General features: G+C 31.4%; 2 protein-coding genes and 1 pseudogene across 2 annotated transcripts; all 3 read left to right on the forward strand.

Annotated features, from left to right (window-relative positions):
• Nucleotides 1-1,321: 1,321 nt before the first annotated feature.
• LOC129289602 (uncharacterized) lies at nt 1,322-2,338 on the forward strand. Its single transcript, XM_054926395.1, has one exon. The coding sequence runs from the start codon at nt 1,584-1,586 to the stop codon at nt 2,172-2,174; it is 591 nt and encodes a 196-aa protein (XP_054782370.1). The 5' UTR covers nt 1,322-1,583; the 3' UTR covers nt 2,175-2,338.
• A 10,627-nt stretch (nt 2,339-12,965) lies between these two features.
• On the forward strand, nt 12,966-13,915 carry LOC129289402 (uncharacterized). Its single transcript, XM_054926164.1, has one exon. The coding sequence runs from the start codon at nt 13,145-13,147 to the stop codon at nt 13,760-13,762; it is 618 nt and encodes a 205-aa protein (XP_054782139.1). The 5' UTR covers nt 12,966-13,144; the 3' UTR covers nt 13,763-13,915.
• A 3,157-nt stretch (nt 13,916-17,072) lies between these two features.
• On the forward strand, nt 17,073-17,128 carry LOC129289736 (U6 spliceosomal RNA; annotated as a pseudogene).
• Nucleotides 17,129-19,943: the final 2,815 nt, after the last annotated feature.

Raw genomic sequence — 19,943 nt, forward strand, 5'->3', positions numbered from 1 at the left:
TTCAACTTTTCAACAAATTAAATCATATTACTTATAAATCATAAACAATACGACCGAGTGTTTGGATCAACTGATTAGGAGATTGATTCCCCTTAACCAAAGGTGTGCGACTGTGCTCATAGAAACTCAAATCTATTACATTTTGGATAGCTTTCTATTAGGGGCTGCTTGAATAAATGATTTGTTAGAAATGGGCAATGGCATGCTTCCACCATTAAGGCAAAAGCATTCAACAAAGTTAATCAGCTTGACTCTGACTTCAAATTCCACACATGACGAAAATCCAAGCCCACGTATCCCATCACTATTTCTTAATCAACCCTCTTTTTTGTACGCGCATCTTTATTAAGGCCAGGTCTGGGCCCCATGAAATACATTAGTCATTAAATTTGAGAAGTATTACTGATTTATAATTGTTTCTTAACAAAGAAATAAATATCAGGCATGTCAGAAATGTTGAGTCTCAAAGATAACAATAGGATTTTTAAACTCCCTTCCCTCGATTTAGTTGGATGTGAAGATATAAAGAATAGAATCATCGTCCCAAGTCTTAAGGGTTAAGCTGAGCTCCTACATGGCATGATTCCTCTCTTGGAAATGGATTGGGTTTTTATCTTGGGCTTGGAGGCTCTGTCTAATTAGCTCTCTCTTCTTGACTTTGGGCAACATTCCACTTTAGGTCCAAACAATAATTTATAAATAGTACATCTTATTATACATAAATTATTTCATAGTTTTCTTTGTTTTTTTTCTCCCTTTCTTGACATAACATAACGAGAAAAATTTAAATGGAATTTTATTTATTTATTAAGTGAATTCTTGAATCTTCAGTTTGCTTTACCGCTGAACAAATATTTTGTTTTCTTCGCTCAAATATAAAAGCTAAGCATTTCGCATGTGATTTTTCTAATTCAGACTTGATACACATCATCCATGATCCATCCATGACCCATCCAATAAAATTATACTAATTTAATCAAATAAAATATTATATGTTATTATTTTTAATGCTTTTAATTTTATAATAGAATGTTTATTTAATTTCTTACATTTTCTCTTTCTATTATTATTAATATTATAATCAATTTATATTTAATTCCATCTGAGGTTTTTATTGAATTGATTAGGATGATGTGATACACTAGATTATTTAAGAATTTTTCTTTTAACAAGTCAAGATTCCTTTACCCTCGCTTACTTTTTTGGCGTGATATATGGAATTGCTTTCCATAGCTTTAACATATAGCAGTACTCTTTCCGATCTTATATATACCTGAGTTACTTCTAGGTAGTTGAATTATTAATGATCTCTTAATTGAAAACAAGGTAACACAGAATATCTATGCACCCAGAAGCTATTGTAGGGAAGGGTAGATTCAATTATACAACATAGCCTCCCTCCACCACTAATCTTTTTGGTTCTCCTCCTACCTACAAATACACATCCTCTTTGCTCTTTCCTCTTCAATTAATCTCTTCCTGTTTCTCTCTCTCTGGACATCACAAGAGAAGAATCCAAACCCTCCCTCCCTCCCTCTCTCTAACGCCGTAGACAAATCAGAGATCAATAATTCATTACAGAAATGGAAAGCAATTTGCCCGTAATATCCAAGAGAGCGTGGAGCATTGTACGAGTCGTCTTTTTTATGCTCCGAAAACGCTTCGCCAAGGCAAAACTCTTGATGGACCTCAACCTCATGCTCAAACGTCCCGGAAAGATCGCCGGAAAAGCCATCGCCAATCTCATCTCCCTCCACCACCACGGCAGCTTCGCCGCCTACAATAATGACGCTTCCCTGCACTTCTCCACCGCACGCGAGTACGAGTTCAGCTGCGGAAACACTCCGAACTACAGCTTCTTCTCCAAACGTCGTCATCCCCTTCACTTGTTTGATTGTGCTCACACGCCTCTCACGCTGGACGATGACGCGGTGGTTGTCAATAATGCCCTTAAGAAGGCGTTGGAGATGCTAGATGACAACAAATATAGTGATGTGGCGAAGGGGTCGCCGGCACTTACAGGGTTTGGGCGGACCCCGGCGGCAAGACAGATGAGGGTGACGGATTCGCCGTTCCCGGTGAAAGACGGCAACGATGAGAAGGACGACCAGGTTGACGAGGCGGCGGAGGAGTTCATAAATAGGTTCTACAGGGGGTTGAAGAAGCAGTGCTGAGCGCAATTTTGGATATGTTGTGTTGAATGTTAATTATGATTAATTAACAGTAAGACATTAAGCAATTTTTGATATGGTGGTGATGATAATTATAGATCCCAAGCTCAGTTTTCACCTTTTGTGGGTTAGGGATTTCGGTTCCAAGGTCATTGCTATTTCAGATATATATTTGTACCTTTAATTTTTTTATATTCAATAAATAATTAAAAAAAAAGATACTTGTCACGATTCAAAATATAAGTCACAACTATAGTGTATAAGTTAAGCTAATTTAATCTCACTTAACCTAGCAATCTTTAATTGGTTACACCTCTCACACAAATATTTCCCAAAAATATAAATATTTATTTAAATAATCTTAACCATTCCCACTAAATTGAAGTGTCAAAAATGATAAATCAATCATGTAATATCTTGATACCCAATCTTTCAAATTAAACATTCAATCACAATATTCAGACCATCACAACACTCAAGGGAAGAGGGACTCTGCTTTTCTTCTCTCTTCTTTTCTCTTCACTTCCCCCATCTCCACCCTTCATTAATTTTATCTTTTAAAATAAAATATTTAATAAAATAATATAAAAGGTAGAGATGGGAGAAGTAGAGGAAAAAAAGAAAAGAAATGAGAGTCTCTCCTCCCCAACACTCAATCACAACGTTTGATCACAAACTTATATCAAACAATCGTGTCATTAAACATTCAATTATAGATACTCTTTCAATTGTCACTCATTATTAATCCTGATGGGAAATAATTGTCCCATTTACAATATAATAAATATATATCTCTTCATTATTTACCAGTGAGCAATAACCATCCTGCCAATATAACATATACAATTTATTACATGCCATATAAATTTATGGTGAGGAATAATGTAATGAAACGACTGACATATATATAAATATAAGGTAAAATAATTGAGAAATTAAAAGAATACAAAATTAATTAAAATAAAAATAAGAATAATTGAAATAAAAATGTTTTCCTCCTTTAGAAAACAAACCAATTTAATTTTTTTGAAAATGAAAAAATCAAAATTAAAATTAATTATAACCATAAATGTTCGTCCTTCTTTTTCTCAGAGTTTACCCCTAGATTTTCTTGGTGGGTCCAATTTATTCACAATAGGGTGTGCTAATAGTACAGTCATCTCAAAACCTTTTCAATGATCGAATTCCTTAGAGCTTGGCATAACGCACACCCTTAGGATTCGATCCCACAATCTCTCCTACAAAGTGAAGAAGTGGGCAACATTAGTACCACTAATCTTTGTAGAAGAGATTGTAGGATCAAACTCTAGGGGTGTGCGTTACGCCAAACTCTTGGGAATTCGATCATTGAAAAGGTTTTATGATGATTGTACTATCAGCATACCTTATATCTTAAGTAAATTGAGTTCAAAAAGGCCCCACTCTCTGCCACACTAAAAACCTGGAGGTAAATTTTGAGAAGAGAGAAGACAAACAGTAAACAAAAGAGGAGAAAATGTAATAACATTTTAGAAATAGTGGTGCCAACATTAACAATCATCGTTATCCTTTCCATCACACAATCATCATGTCATTCTCAAATTTCAAGAACGAACCACATCTCATAATTTATTGAAATAAAAGCAATACCAGAATAACAATTAAAACTAAATTTTGAATCAAACACTCCTATGATCTAAGGATTACAACAAAGAGAAGAACAAACAAGTTTTGGATTTTACAAGAACACAATCAAAATTTGATGATACTGGAAAAGACAAACACAAGTGAAAACAAAAATTATACCACCTTACTATTTATACACTCACCGATTGAGATTAATAGTAGAGATATATCCCTTCCCCTTTATATGACTTTGCACCAATTGCAGAAGTCTCGCTAGCATCACCCGATAAAGGAGTGACGCTTGCCAAGAAATTAGAGGGTGATGTTGTCCCTCAGGCTTGTTGCATAAAACAATTAAATAGGAATTAACGTGGCTTCAACAAGTGTGGCGGCAGTGGTGTAGAAGAATGAGTGGATGAAGTATAAACGAATCTAGGGCTTTGTATGGTTAGATCTAATAAATCTAAATAATGATTTTTTTTATTAATATATCTTCTATGTATGTGTATAAAATTTAAGATACATTATTTTAAGGGTTTGTTGGAGTGCTAGAAAATCCTATGAAATATGGGATAACTATCTTAAATATTTCACAAGATATACAACTTTAAAAATTTTAATTTTAAATAAGGAAAAATTGATCTTTTAGTCCTCCAACTTTTAATTCACTTGTAATTCAATCTTTCAACTATAACTTGCTGTGACTCAATCCCTCAATTTTTGAATCACTTACAAATTAGTTCCTGAACTTTTGTTAATTTGTTTTCATGTTAGCTTATATCTCACATCAATGAGCAAGAGGAGGGTATTTTAGAATAATATATAAGCATTTTTTATCCCTCTTATTTGATAAAAAATTTTAAAAAAAATTAAAAAATAAGGATCAAATTTAAGTGAATCAAAAGTTGAGGGATTAAGTCACAGCGAGTTATAGTTGAAGAACTGAGTCACAGCGAGTTATAGTTGAGGGACTGAGTTATAAGTGAGTTAAAAGTTGAAAGATTAAAAGATTAATTTTCCCTTTAAATAATAACAAATTAATTTTATTTAGTTTAAATTTATTTTTTTTGGCCTCTCTATTAGGGCTATCACAATAATAATCTCTCTGATTTAACATTTCGCCTGCAATTTATTCTTCTTGTTTTGCGGCATGTTCATGATCGAAAACATGAGCATCATATTTTATTACGCTGCATAAGAACGGCGAGGCATATGACTGTGATATCAATGCATAGAACTTATAATAAATCATTTTTAAGTTATAATTGTGTGCAAAAATTTAAGTTTCATAAAATGCATTAAAAACGTGTCTACCTAGTTTTAATATTATTTACAATTAGAATTCAAAATTATATGTACTCTGTATATTCCCTCATTCATACTCATCTCTGATATATATATATATATATATATATATATATAGCTGCGTGCGCTCTTTCCCACACTTTCTTCTACAAAAAGGATTTTGAATCTCTGCATATAAAAATTGATTGAATATCAATTAAAGGACATTAGATTATAAATAATTAATTTTTAAGAAAAAAATTATATACTTAATTACATTCTTATTTTCAAGTAAATCAACACACGGATCCATTACACATTATTTACGCTAAAACATATACAAAACTCTTTTAGATTTTAAGATAGTTGTATAGAATCTCTCTCACTAATTAAAAATTTAAAATTAACTCTTTGTTAAATTTTTCTTACCACAAACTCTTCTACTATTATTTTTTATTTATCTTAGTAACAAAAGTTACCATATAATATAAAAAAGAGACATAACAATTTATATGGCATCCGGTGTTAGCTAATAATAACAAAAAATATAGATAGAATTTTTATTAACATTGGATGCCACATAAACTATTACGCGTCTTTTTTTAACATGACATGATAACTTCTATTAGCTAGTAAGATAATTAAGAAATAATAGTAGAGGTTTTGTGGTGAAAAAGAAAGGGTTCAAGAGGTTAATTTTAAACTTTTAAAAATAAAGAAGTTTTTGTGCAATTGCCTCAAAATTTAAGAGTTTTTTTTTAATATTTTAACCTATTGTTTGTTCTATAACAAACTCTTTATTATTAATATTGTAACAAAATAAAATTTACTTATTTTAATTTGATTGGATAAAAGCATATTAATATATAAGATTAAATATATAACTCTGGGTCAAAATGAAATGTCCACTTAATGTACGACACACACATGTATAAAAGTATGTATATGCATATGTCACTTTTACCTTATGAATGCATATATGTATGTATGTGTATATGTCACTCTTGCTTTGTGAATGCATCAATACATGAACGTTGAATAGTGGACACGGCATACACCAAGTCACCAACACGCACCCCCATACATATGTATCATGTCCACTAGGGAAAAAAGTTTGGACATTTGCGCGTGCGCTCTCGCTTTTTTCTTTCGCTCTTTAATTGTACGCTTTTATTTAATGACACTAAAAGAAATTATAACGAAAAAGCTATTACTGTAATATCGTCCTCGTGAAAGTTTTAATAAATATGGAAAATACACAATTATACATGCATTTAGTATTTTAAAAATAATTGATGTTTTTAGAAGTTTTATGTTATGTATCGATGCACAATATGAACACACATTTAGTAACCAATTATATATATATATATAAACACACATTTAGTAACCATATATATATATATATATATATATATAAAGTAATTGCAGTTTATGAATGTGCAAAAAATTTCTTAACATGGTATTTTGGTTTAAGCTTAATTAAATTGGATTTCACAACAAAGAGCAGGACAATATTTGCACTAACTTGTACCCATATGATTCCCCTAATAACATCTCAAAGTGAAACCGCTGGCTATTTTCTCTCTTCAAAATATTGTTATTATATTGACTTCATCATTTGCTTTTTCTTTTATTACTATTCTTTTCATTTTTTTGACTCTTACAAGTCTTTATTATTATACTAACCACTTCCTCCTTGCAAAGTAGCTATATACAACGTCTCTCCATGAAGATCCTCTAACAAAGAAACATGTGATTGCATTGGCATTTTCTATACCAAATGATACTAAATTGTGATGTTCACATTTTTGGCCTTTTTTATTTCTACTTGCTTCACGTGAAATCTTGATATCCATTAGAACTATCACCATATATTAATATTATTAATTCTATGTCTGCCTTAGTTCTCCTCCTCCTCCTCTTTTTTTTTTTTTAAATTTTGGTATATATAATCGAATGTTTGTGTGTTATATTTTCTAATATAAAAAATATTTTCTCCTCACAGATACCAAAATTAATTCTCACTTAGAAAGAAAGTTACACACACACACATTGGTGAATTTATCTATATATTGTGAAGAAATTAATTAATAATATAGTAGCTAGGACTAATAATAGCAAATATTAAAGCGAAGCATCTAGCAAGCATATAATTTTACTAATTTGAACAATCAAGATTCCTTCGCTTGCTCAGTTTATTTGGGCGTGATAAAGCAAGATTTGGAGCTGATTTGACATATAGCTGTTAAACATGTTCAAATAATGAAAAAAGTTAAAGAACTTCAAATTATTTGTATTGCCAAATCAAAAATCTCCTATCCAGACCATTGCACATGATTCATACTTTGTGCATGTCGTAATTGATGAGTTTATACATGAAAATATATATATATGAATGGAGAGTTAAACTAAAGGAAGTGATGATTTTAATTATTTAATTATGATACGAACTATATTATTATGATTGCATATTTTTTTGGCATATAAATAATTGATTAATGCCAAATTTTAGTGCTAAACTTGCCGTGAATATAACCATGATGAAAATGCAAAGGTATGATTAGGGTTAATTAAGTAACCTTGCTGATGAATTAATTAATAGTTAACTGCAACAAAGTGTAACGGGGGTTAGAAAGATTTATCATCATAAAAACTATAAATCGGAATTGTAGGACGGCAAAAAAGTAACGTACATAAAAGCAAAGGGTGGACCAAACGCGCCCGGCAAGCGAAAACAAGAAAAGTCCATTTCTTTCATACTAAGCTTTCTCCTTTTTGCCACACATAGGCACTTGGTTGCATTATTACTGGTAATATATATATATATATATATATATATATATATATATAATTCAAACACTGGTTTCATTTTTCAAAACCCTAACACACACATACGTGTCTGATCGATGTGCCTCCTTTTATTACATGTACGCGCGTGATGTTAAACGATTTAAATAAAAATAATTTTTTCTAATTAATATATGTCAAAATATAAATAAATAATGTTATTTTTTTTTTATATTGAGCACTTGATATCTTGGATTTGGCCCATATCAAGCTGAGGGGACTTACAGGACATAAATTAATCCGGATCAAGTCAGGTCATGATACTTTAATTTCATCATATGGATGTGAGTTCTACATATTGCTGCTATATTTCTAGAGCTCAAATTTGAAACTTTGATTAAAAGGGTACAATTTCTTTCTAATTAATTGAACTAAACAGCCAATGGTAATAATTGTAGACCTTTTATTAAGTGTGAAATGAAATAGTAGTACTCAACAATTTATATCTTTTTTCTTTGGTATAACATGAATCTAATTATTTTATGTCATTAGTGCCCTGTTTAGTAGCATATAACTGGTATTGGAGAAGTGGAAATGGAGGTGAAACTTAAAAAATAGGTTGTCTGGTACAATGAATCTAACTTTTCCATAGAATTCGATTCCATCAATTTTTGTGAAACCCACTTCCTCCCTCACTTCTTAAAAATAACCCATACTTCCTCACATATATACCAAATATGTTTTAAAATCCCATTTTCACCTCACTCCCTCTTCCTCTTTCACTTCCTTTTAATTTCACTTCTACTTCAATCAAAAACTCTTTCATGGTATCAAATAGGATGTGCTTTATGAAATTTAACATTTTTAACTTTAATTTTCATACTTTATAAATATATAATAAGACAAGGACATCTGCAAAAGTTGAATAAAATTTTCTCTATTCAGTCAGGGAAAATTAATCAATAATTTAGACTAATGAAAACTAACATCATATTTGAATAACGAAAATTAATAAGTGGATATTCCTAGGTAGCCGTTAGATTTCCTGTTGGGTGAATGAAACATAAAATTATCTGGTGACATTACAACTTTCTTTTGAATGATTTGTGACTGAACATCTAAACCCAAAAAAGTAAAGCATTTCCAAATAATTCAGTTTCGTACATTTGATTTTTTAGCATGATAATGAAGTTGCTTCTAGATTTAGGTTCTTTCAAAAAAGATAGTCATGAAAAAGACAAGAAACAAAGAGAAGTGGTTGGAGGTTTTGAGTTCGACTTAGTGCTCAATTATTGAAGATTTTTTTCCTAATATATGTACTTAATTAATCTTCCTCATTAAATTGCCTCTTTCTTTCTTTAATTATGCTATAAAACAACAACGTTTAACTCCCATGCTTTAATTTCTTTTAGTGGTTTGATTAATTAACACATATAATGCCACACGAAACAAACTACAAATTGTTCCTTTTAATCAAACCATTTGATGTATGGCACTTGGATAGCATCTAAACATATCTACGGTCTTTTCATGAACACTGTAAATAAACGATAAATGGAACGTCAAAATCAACCACGCTAATTTATACGCGTGTTGCATTCTGAAATCAAATGTCTTCACATTTAATTATCTTTATAATCTAAGTGATGTTTAAGTAAAACCATGATGATCACACTTAAGTAGAAGCTTCGTGATCCTCAGATAAATATCTTAATCATTTGACCAAATGAGATAAGCCTGCTGCTGTACTAGGAGGTGGCAACTTCTTCCTATTTGAATGCATGTATGATTTAATATTTCAATTTAATTTTGAATTACATGTGTTAAGAAAGTTAAAACGTTCTTAAATTTAACGGTAACATAGTTTTGCAATATCCTCATAGCAATTCAGATTCATGAATAATTGGATATAAAATTAATAATGTCTTATTAATTAGAAATTTTTATAAAAGAATAATCAATATTTAAGCCTTTCAATCTTTCATTATAAATACATGTGTTAATTATGTATGAGTGTAAGATCAAAAGGAGAGTCTATCCCAAAAAGCTAGCATGTTAGTGAAAAAATCACTCGTACTTATCATTTTTACTTTTTTTTAATAAGCTCTTTGATATAAGATTCATATGTGTGTCAAGGCATGTTGGATGATAAATTAATTTAAATTTTAGAGTGAGGTTTTTTTTTTTTGGAATCAGGGAATGTAAGGCTATATTGGTAAGTTTGAATCAAGTAATCTTTGGGTCCTAAAATGTATTAAATATTTAAATGTTGCTTTTTGATGCATTAAAGATATGCTCACTATGGAGGATACTGCTGGGCGAAGTGCGTTAGGGTTATCTGTTAGCGGAGCAGGTTTTCTTGATAGTTTTTTCTTATGATAAAAAAATATGATCACATTGTCCACTGAATCTAATATTTTATATTTTTTATTATAGAAATTAATTAATGATAGACGTTATAGAATAGTGGGCTATATATAATCAAGCCGTAAATATTTTTAAGAAAAATAATCCTTTTCGATCTTCTTGTATATAACATTATATAGCTAAAAAAAAACGTTACTGGCCCAAAAACATGGACGTGCCAAAGTGAAACTAATAGATCTAATACTATATATAGCTAGGCTGGTCCCTCTCTTCCAATATTAAATTTATTTTTTCATCTGCTTTGATTTTCTTAATATAATATTCAATTACTTTTTTATATTGCATAGAGGAAACTACTTTAATTTTTCTGGTTTCTAGCTGTCACATTAAGAAACTAGCCGCAAGAAACGTCCCCGTACAAAGTAAAAGGAAATCCATTGACATTTTTGTGCCAAATAATCGCTTAATCGATTACATAACATATAAGGAAACATTATATAGACATGTCACTCTCTACATAACATATAGTGAGAATTTGAAAATATTAATCCCCTTCAATAACATGAATGTTTCTTAACGGGTTGGATTATTTTGTAGGAAATAATTCAGTTTGGTGATTAATCAGCACTAATTAATTTCTGCAGAATTTGTTACTTGTTTGTGATATAGTATCATATATCATTATGTATCGGTAATCTAAATATATATTTAAGGATTTTTCATGTAGTCAAAGAACACACACACACTCTCTCTCTCTCTCTCTCTCTCTCTCTCTCTCTCTCTCTCTCTCTACGTGTTGCATTCTGATCAGATTAATGCGAAGTTTGTTACCTTTACAGTCTAATCAATAATCTTTAATTAAAACCAAGGTAATTATTAACGTATAAGAAACTCCAGGAATCTCGTCCTCCAAGTAAAGCCTAGATCTTTGTTTTAATTTCGGCCAACAAATTTAATTGGGCAAGTAACTTAAAGAGGAAAGCACTATGAGAATCCATATATATATATATATATATATATAATATGGCTAGAAAATGGGAAAGTGGGGTCGGTTTTTCTCTTTATCAGCTTTAACTAATGTACATAAAGCTACTTTGGGTTCGTGTCCTTTTGAACACAGCCAAGTTCTAATCCTTTTCCCACATAAAGAACACTTGATCAGTGGCAAAGAATTGCTCCAGTTTAATCAGTAATCTTGAGTTCAGTTCCTAAAAATATAACATTGTTAAAACTAATTGGTAGTAGAGCTCACCACCCGGAATGGTCCATTGATGTTCTATCCGTGTTAGTCTAGATTTCTATTAAGTTCCCTTAGCTTAATGCAATACAGGAGCAATAATAAAAAACACACACACATTCTCAATCTCTCAGACACACATAAACAAAGTGGTCATAAAAACTTTCAAACTAAAAGGGAGAACTATAAATTATATAGGGCGAAAATGGCCTGCCGGAGTTGAAGGTGGCAACTTCCTACCTTAACCTTATACATATTTTAAAAAACTATGTATATGTGGCTGGATATTGTGCATGAATTAATTTGAGCTATGTGTTGACAATAACTTTAACATAATGTTTTCTAGATCAAGTGTTAAAAAATATATAAAGAATTATAGGAGGAATTGAAATTACAAAAATCCACATCCCTCTTCATTAATTATATGTTGGCGGTGATAAGACATGGAAAGAAATTAAAGGCCACATGAATTTTAAAATTATAGGATACTACTATGATGAGCTTTGGATATACTGATATAAGCAGGGCAGGCTAGGGAATAATGTTGAGATCCTGAAAGTGGAATATATATATATATATATATATATATATATATATATTATATTAAATGTTGCTTTTTAAGGGTGTCCCAGAAGAAAAAGCTTGCATAATAATATGACAAATATAACGGATAAGGATGAGGTACGTTAAGGAGCTAAGTGATAGTGGATGAGGAGCCGACTCTCTTTAAACGCCAATTCTAACCGAGCATCTGTACATATATGTGTGTATGTGTATGTAAATAATTTATTTGTTAACCCCTTCGTTAAGAATGTCTTCGGCTATGCTAGTGGGAAACAAGAAGATTGCAAGCTTCATATTTTTAGGAAAATTGAAAGGCATGTTTACCCTAGAGTTCTTAAATAAATTCACCCGTTAAGATAAATAATCATGAACCGCAAAATGGTCCAATATACCAAATTGTATCTAATTACCCCTGCACCTGAAGCTCACGTGAGGATTCTTATGGGATTCTCACGTGAGCTTTAACTTAACATTTTTTTAGTATTTATATTTAATGTAAAATTATGCTTGGAATATAATTGCCTCCAATAAGAACATGAGAAATTTAAAAAAAAAAAGAAATAACTTTAAACTTATATATATATATATATATATATATATAACTATCTAGTTGAGTTAGATTCAAATATTGTCAAACTCATAAAGACTTGAATTTGAGAAATACTATCCCTTCCCGCTAAACTATTGATCATATGTAGCTTTAAAGCCTTTAACTCTTTTCTGGCCAGAATATAGGCTTTAACTTAACACAAGGCAGCACTCCGCCAATAATGCAACTGGGTGCAAATAAAAATAAATAAAATAATAAAAAAGAAGGCAACACCGAATTTCTATGCACCCACACACATAACTTAACACGCCTTTTCCTTGCCTTTCCCTTTGCCTTTCCTTTGCCTTTCCCTCACAGCTCTTCCCCACTATAAATATAGTTCCCATAGGCCCTTCCTCTGCAGAGTTCAGAAATCCGAAATTAGAAATCACAATACATCTCTTCGCGCCTTTCTCTCTCTATCTCTCAAGACTCGAAAATAAAACTAGCATCTCTCTCTCTAGAGACTCCAAAATAAAACTAGCACCTGTCCCTCTCTCTCTCTAAAGTTGTGAAGAAAACCGAAGTATTATAGAGATGGAGAGCAACGTGCCAGCAATAACTAAGAGAGTATGGAACATGGTTCGCGTTGCCTTCTTCATGCTGAGAAAAGGCATATTCAAGGGCAAAATCGTGATGGACCTTAACATGATGCTCAAACGCCGCGGAAAGCTCGCCGGGAAGGCCATCGCCAACCTCGTGTTCCACCACCTCCACCACGGCAGCTCCGCCTCCTCCCACGACCCCCACCTGCAGTTCTCCGCGGCAGGCGAGTACGAGTTCAGCTGCGGCAACACTCCCAACTACAGCTTCTTCCCGACCAAGCGCCATAATCGCCGCCACAGCCACAATCCCTTCTTCGCATGTGCTCACGCGCCTCTCACTCAGGACGACGACATGGTGGCTGTCAGCAACGCGCTTAAGGTGGCGTTGGAGATGCTGGATAACAATAATTGTTCTTACAACAACTATAATAAGGACGAGGTGGAGGCGTCGCCGGCGCTTCCCGGGTTCGGAAGGAGTCCGATGGTGAGGCAGCTGCGGGTGACAGACTCGCCCTTCCCGGTGCAAGACGACGACAGGGATCACCAGGTGGACAAGGAGGCGGAGGACTTTATAAAGAGGTTTTACAAGGACCTGAGGAAGCAAGCTTGAACCTAATATTCATGAGACATTATCTCCACCGTGTTCATTAATAATGATGTTGTTAATTAGCATAAAGCCAGTGTGAATTTTTCAGACATGGATCATAGACTTTGTTTTGGCAAATAATAATGATAATAATCTGGACATGGATATGTTGATACTGATCATGAGTTCATTAATATTATTCCTTTTATGTGCATAATGAATTTGTAAGTTTACTATTGTTTTTCTATATATGATCGTTGAAATAAAAAGAAATCAAATGCTGCAATTAGCTCCTTTGACTAATTCTTCCTTCTATCTTACTTTTTTTTTTTAAAAAAACAAATTTTATAGACAAGTTTAATAGCTTGAAACGGACACACAGATATATAGGTGACCTAGATGCCACTATATATATACCACAAGAGTACTGGCTTTGACAATGTGTATTTTGATTTATTATTAGTTTCAGCATTACAATTATGTTACACTCTTTTCGTAGTTTTCCTTGTCCTCTTTTGCTTTGCGCTTTCGATCTCACACGTGAGCATCTCATTTTCTGAAACTTAAAATATATATATATATATATATATATGAGGGTGGTGATCCAGTATAATAATATATGAGATAATATAAAAATCATATATATGTACTTTAAAAGGTCCATATAAGAAGAATTTTTGGAATAGATAAACTTCATGGATATACGAATTAATATACTTACCCTTACGTGCCGTACGTAGGGAATAACTAACTGAATATCCCTGTGATATATACACGAATTTTGAATCTTTGCAAGTTTGCATCTAGAAATTAATTATTTAATTATGGTTTCTAAACTTCAAATCAAGCTTTCTCTATTCTTTTCTTTTTAGTACCAAATTAGTCAGGTTCTTGAGACTATATTAGAGTTTGTATTAATCACAAACTAAGACTTTTCATTTACATAATCAAAATAATTTAAGTTATTTTGGAAGGACTCAGCACACATTTATATAGATGTAATTAATTTTTTGATAACTCAATATAGGACTATCATATATCTAATTAATATGTATATATAATACCAACAAGCATGTAGTGCAATTGGTGAGTAGTTATGCTAACTTAATCAATAATTTTAAGTTTGAGTTCTGCACCAATGTGATTCTATTAAGTTTGGCTCATAAATAATGAATAATTATATTAAAGAAATATAATCACCACGCTTGGTGACAAATTAAATTACATATATTGTAGTTTAATTTGTGAATATGCAAAAGTTTTAAAACTAGCTTTTGGACCTAATGAATTAGAAGTGTGATCTTAATTAATATAATTAGTTATTCAAATTTGATTTAATTAAACTTAATTAATTAAATAGGCATGTCACAGCCAATACCACCCTGTGTTTTGATTAAAGTAGTGTTGATATGACTCCACTAAAGTTGGCAAAGTGTGAAACCATAGGCTGTGCCCTCTCTAAAATATCGTGGCCTTTCCGCAAACTTCACTTTAATCTGTTGCTTTATTGCTGCTTTATTTTTCGCTGTTGCTTTATTTTTCCCCCTTTATTACTCTTGCTTTAAAAATTATTTCTTTTTTCTCATTTAACAAACCCTTTTCCTGGTTGCTGCTTACTTCTCAAAAGAAAGTATCCACCAGAAGATCCGTCCATGGACAAAGTAACCCATTGTCACGTTTGTGGTGAATAATTATAATGCTAAAATAATGGGATACTTATGTTTACCAAATACCTAATTACTCCATTTTTTCTATATGTAAGAAAAAAAACTATAGCACATAATTTAAGAAAGTTGGTTAACCATAATAATTATGTCTAAAAATAAAAAATTAGACTAAAATGCCCTATGCTAATCAATATAAATATGCATTAATTATTTCTTATTAATGTAAATTATAAGGGGTGATTTAAAAAATGTGTAATAAATATTTATTAAAATATACAATTTTGCTTATATAAAAAAATAAATAAAAAATAATAGTTTCTCTTATAAATAAAAATAAATGAAGTATATCCACATGGTGACATAACGTGAAACCAAAACGACTGCAGATGTCATAGAAGGGGTTAAAATAAATACTACCTCATATTTAATTTGATTTAATTAATTGTATAATTATAAGTAGGTGAAGTTTGAAAAGAGATACTCCTATCAGTTTTAAAATTATATTTGAGCCTACGGAATTATTATTTTTAAGCACGAATACTTCAGACTTTATCAATAGCAGAGATTATATCTCTGAGCTAATAAGGGAAAATGGTATACAAGAGTTATTGAGATTTGAATCACCAACCAGCCACTTAATTACTTAAGTGATGAAGAAAGTCTTTACCGGTCACTCACGTCAACTTTAATTAGTCATATGAGATTAAATTTTACCCACTTGTTTTTTGAGAGATTAGGTTGGTTTTGGATTAGATAATTAGCTGTCAAAATATTACAGCATGTAATTATATAAAACTTCAGAAACAACTAAGTAATTCGTAGTTTCGCGAGTTGGTCAATTAGTTTATTGTAAACTTTGATATTAATTAAGGAGGAAAAATTAAAATGAAAGTGAAATGATTTTGGGGATCTCTCTGATAGTGATGAGAGAATTATTATGGCTGCTGGTCGGTTTAAGATGGGTCAATGAGGGTCTTGATTAACTTGGAAATTTTTCTTGCAGTACAAATTAATAAGATTAAAATGTCCAACAATAATTGTGAAAGTGAAATGGCCAACAATAATTGTTGTTTCTTGCAGGTAAAGATTTTTTTTTTTTGACCAAATCTTGCAGGTAAAGATGAAACACAGCAATATATTAAGAACTTTAAGGGCGAGGGGTTTTACCTTTTCAGTTTACAAAGCAAAGGAATTCTCTTAAAGCCAAAGGATTAGGTGAAAGTTCGGTGAAACTCTGAAAATGAGGACCGCCATATTGTATGGCTTTTTGAATTTTTCGTTGGCTCTTTATATATACTTTGACATGTTTTCTGTGTAAAATTGTCGGAATATAATTTGTATTTATTTGCGTTATGAATTATTGATTATGAGGAGCTTTTAGTTGCTGAACGTAAATTATATTATTTATAACTTTTGAATAATTTGGCTTCTTATAAATTTTATATAATATATGATATTGATTGATTCTATATATTATATATATAGTTTCGAAAATAAAGGTAAAAGATGAGTTATTAAAAATAATTAAGACAGCTAATTAAAAACCAAGTAACTTAAAATTGAAGTATATCAAAATAAAAATTAAAAGGTAAACAGAGAAAATTAAATATCTGTATGATTGATTAATAACGTTAACCTGTTATGTTATAAAAGATAACGGCACAAATGTCTCTTCAGGGACATTTGATAAAATTGGAACAACACAAAGAAGATTAGCATGGCCAGATGGCCTTTATGCAAGGATGAAAGATAACGGCGGCATAGATTAACATGTGGGACCAACTCAAGTTGATGAACGATATAAACTTTTGTTATTTAATTAAGTAATTGGGGATTTGAATATTAATCTTTGTATATAGTTGGGAGGGATCTACTTTGCCTTCAATTCCGCAGAAAAGAAAACCTCTGCTGTTAGTAGGATTTATTTCTTGTACTAGCCAAAAAAAATTAATTAACAAATGAAAAATATATTATATATAATTATATATGTGTGTGTAGTGTATACATTATGTTTTTTCTTCACCTGATTGCCAGTTAAAAATTACGCGATAATATTTATATAATTGAGTGGGTTGTTTCACTTGCATTTGACCCATTATAGTGTATGCTATATATAGCTGTCAACCAACAAAGTTTCTGGGTGGAATCAAAAGGTGGTCAGAACTTTAAACTCACCGAGATGAAAAGAAAAGAAGTGGAGAAATTTGATACCCTTAAATAGGATCCAAGTTTTGTATATCTTCTAGATGACAAAAATTCGATAGAATCGATATTTCTGTATTACATATAATGTCCCAAATTAGTGAATAATACAAAATATTAGATGGCTATTATAAAAAAAATAAAGATGCACACAATATCTACTTATGCGGATTAGTGTTTTTTAAGGCTTTGGTCCTCTATTGACTATTAGGTTATAGAAGTTGTTTTTTTGGAGTGGTTTCATTTTTTTTATATGCTATAATATGTTTTGTAAAAAAAATATCAATATAGTAATGAACCATATTATGAAATATCCATGATAATTTAATGATGGAGAGAGAAAGTGTGAGTTAGGATATTTTTCTTAAAAAAATCTATACCCCTTTTTAAGGTAATTAAGAAATCTCAAGTGCATTTACAATTTTTGAAAAACAAATCTTATAAAATCTAAGGAAAGGAGGTATTTTGGCCAAATAATTTGCAAAGAAAGCTTATAATTGGAAGGTGATAGCCGGCAAGGATTTAACTCATGGCTCACAAAGTTGCGTGGGTTCAAATTTTATTATTGTTAATTTGAAAACATTGTTGAAAAATAATTTATAAGTATTTTTATAAATGCTTTTTGAACTTAGAAATCTATCATGCCTTATATGTTTTTTAGAGTCAACTCATCTAAACTTTTTATACCAAATAAAAGAAAGTGATTTAAATCAATAAAGATTAAGTTTAATAAAAGAAGTTAATCTCTCGTAACAAGATAAATAAATGTTGAAATTCTCACTAGACAATAACTGTATGCAATTAAAAAAAGGAGGTGTGACATATGAGGTTGGCTTTAATGGCTGCTGGAATAAATTATCATAAATTTGAAGGTGGTGTTATGTTAAAATGGAGCACCAATAAAACGTAAAAGCAATAGAGAAAGTTTCCGAGAGTTGACACTTAAACTGCAAATTTTGAATTCCACATGACGAAAATCGAAGCACACGTACACCGTAATGAATCTCCATGCGTAGTGTTTACTTATTTTAAAATCCACTCTTTTTTTTACTGTATATTACACCCCATGCATTTTTTTTTTGTTTTTGTTTTGACCAAACATGCATTTTGCTTTATTCTTCCCTTTTTTGTACGCCGACCTTTATTAAAAGCTTTTTTCTTTGATTTCAATTTTTGCTTCCTCTAAATACTTTTCCATCAATATATATTATGGTCACCATAATACGTAACAAAACCATTTGGGCATGTTATCTATTAATATTATTAACTCTCCGTCATATCATATTGATATTTTGAGACATGTCTCGACAAGTTCTAAGTCTATTTTGAATGCTTTCGTTTCTTAATTGGGTCGGTTTCAAAATCAGCCCACTTGGAAAAGGAAGAGTAAAAATAAACTTTATATATGCAGAATATATTATTGCTTCTTTTAAAATGAGATATTTTTTAGCACACCATGTTTGAGTAGGTCTGCGAGCTGCATACAACAACAACAACAACAACAAGCCTTTATCCCACTAGGTGGGGTCGGCTACATGGATTGCAAGACGCCATTGTGCTCTATCATTTATTAAGCTTTTAGAAATATTATTAATTAAGAGATCACGTTCAACAACTTCCAAGAGTGTTCTCTTAGGCCTTCCTCTACCTCTCTTAATCGGACTCAAAGTTATATGTTCCACTCTTCTCACTGGTGCCTCCCTTGGTCTTCTTTGTACATGCCCAAACCATCTCAACCGATTTTCTACCATTTTTTCCTCAATAGGTGCCACCCTCACTTTTTCACGTATGTGCTCATTTCGAATTTTATCTTTACGTGTATGTCCGCACATCCATCGTAACATTCTCATCTCTGCTACTCCAACTTTATGCTCTTGCTGTCCCGTTAGAGCCCAGCATTCACTACTATATAACATTGCCGGTCTGATAGCAGTACGATAAAACTTTCCTTTAAGTTTATTAGGCACCCTACGGTCACAAATAACTCCTTTAGCTTTTCTCCAATTAAACCACCCAGCTTGAATTCTATGTGAAATATCTCCACTGATTTCGCCATCATTTTGAATAATGGCTCCCAAATATCTAAACTTTTCCACTTGAGGTATAATTTGATCTCCCAATTTCACTTCGAAATTATTTTCGAATAGTCCTTTACCAAATTTACAATATAAATATTCCGTCTTACTTCTACTCAGACGAAAACCTTTCGACTCCAATGTCCTCCTCCATAACTCAAGTTTGCAATTAACCTCTTCTCTTGTCTCTGCTATAAGAACTATATCATCCGCAAAGAGCATACATTTCGGGATTTCCTCTTGAATATGTTCCGTCAAAAC

The sequence above is a fragment of the Prosopis cineraria genome, unplaced genomic scaffold, assembly GCF_029017545.1.
Source record: "Prosopis cineraria cultivar Desert tree isolate PC_DT_omini unplaced genomic scaffold, ASM2901754v1 PC12, whole genome shotgun sequence".
In the NCBI taxonomy this organism is placed as follows: domain Eukaryota; kingdom Viridiplantae; phylum Streptophyta; class Magnoliopsida; order Fabales; family Fabaceae; genus Prosopis; species Prosopis cineraria.

What these genes read in the sequence shown, in the direction of transcription:
- LOC129289602 (XM_054926395.1), top strand. Translation starts at nt 1,584, where the DNA reads ATGGAAAGCAATTTGCCCGTAATATCCAAGAGAGCGTGGAGCATTGTA.
- LOC129289402 (XM_054926164.1), top strand. Translation starts at nt 13,145, where the DNA reads ATGGAGAGCAACGTGCCAGCAATAACTAAGAGAGTATGGAACATGGTT.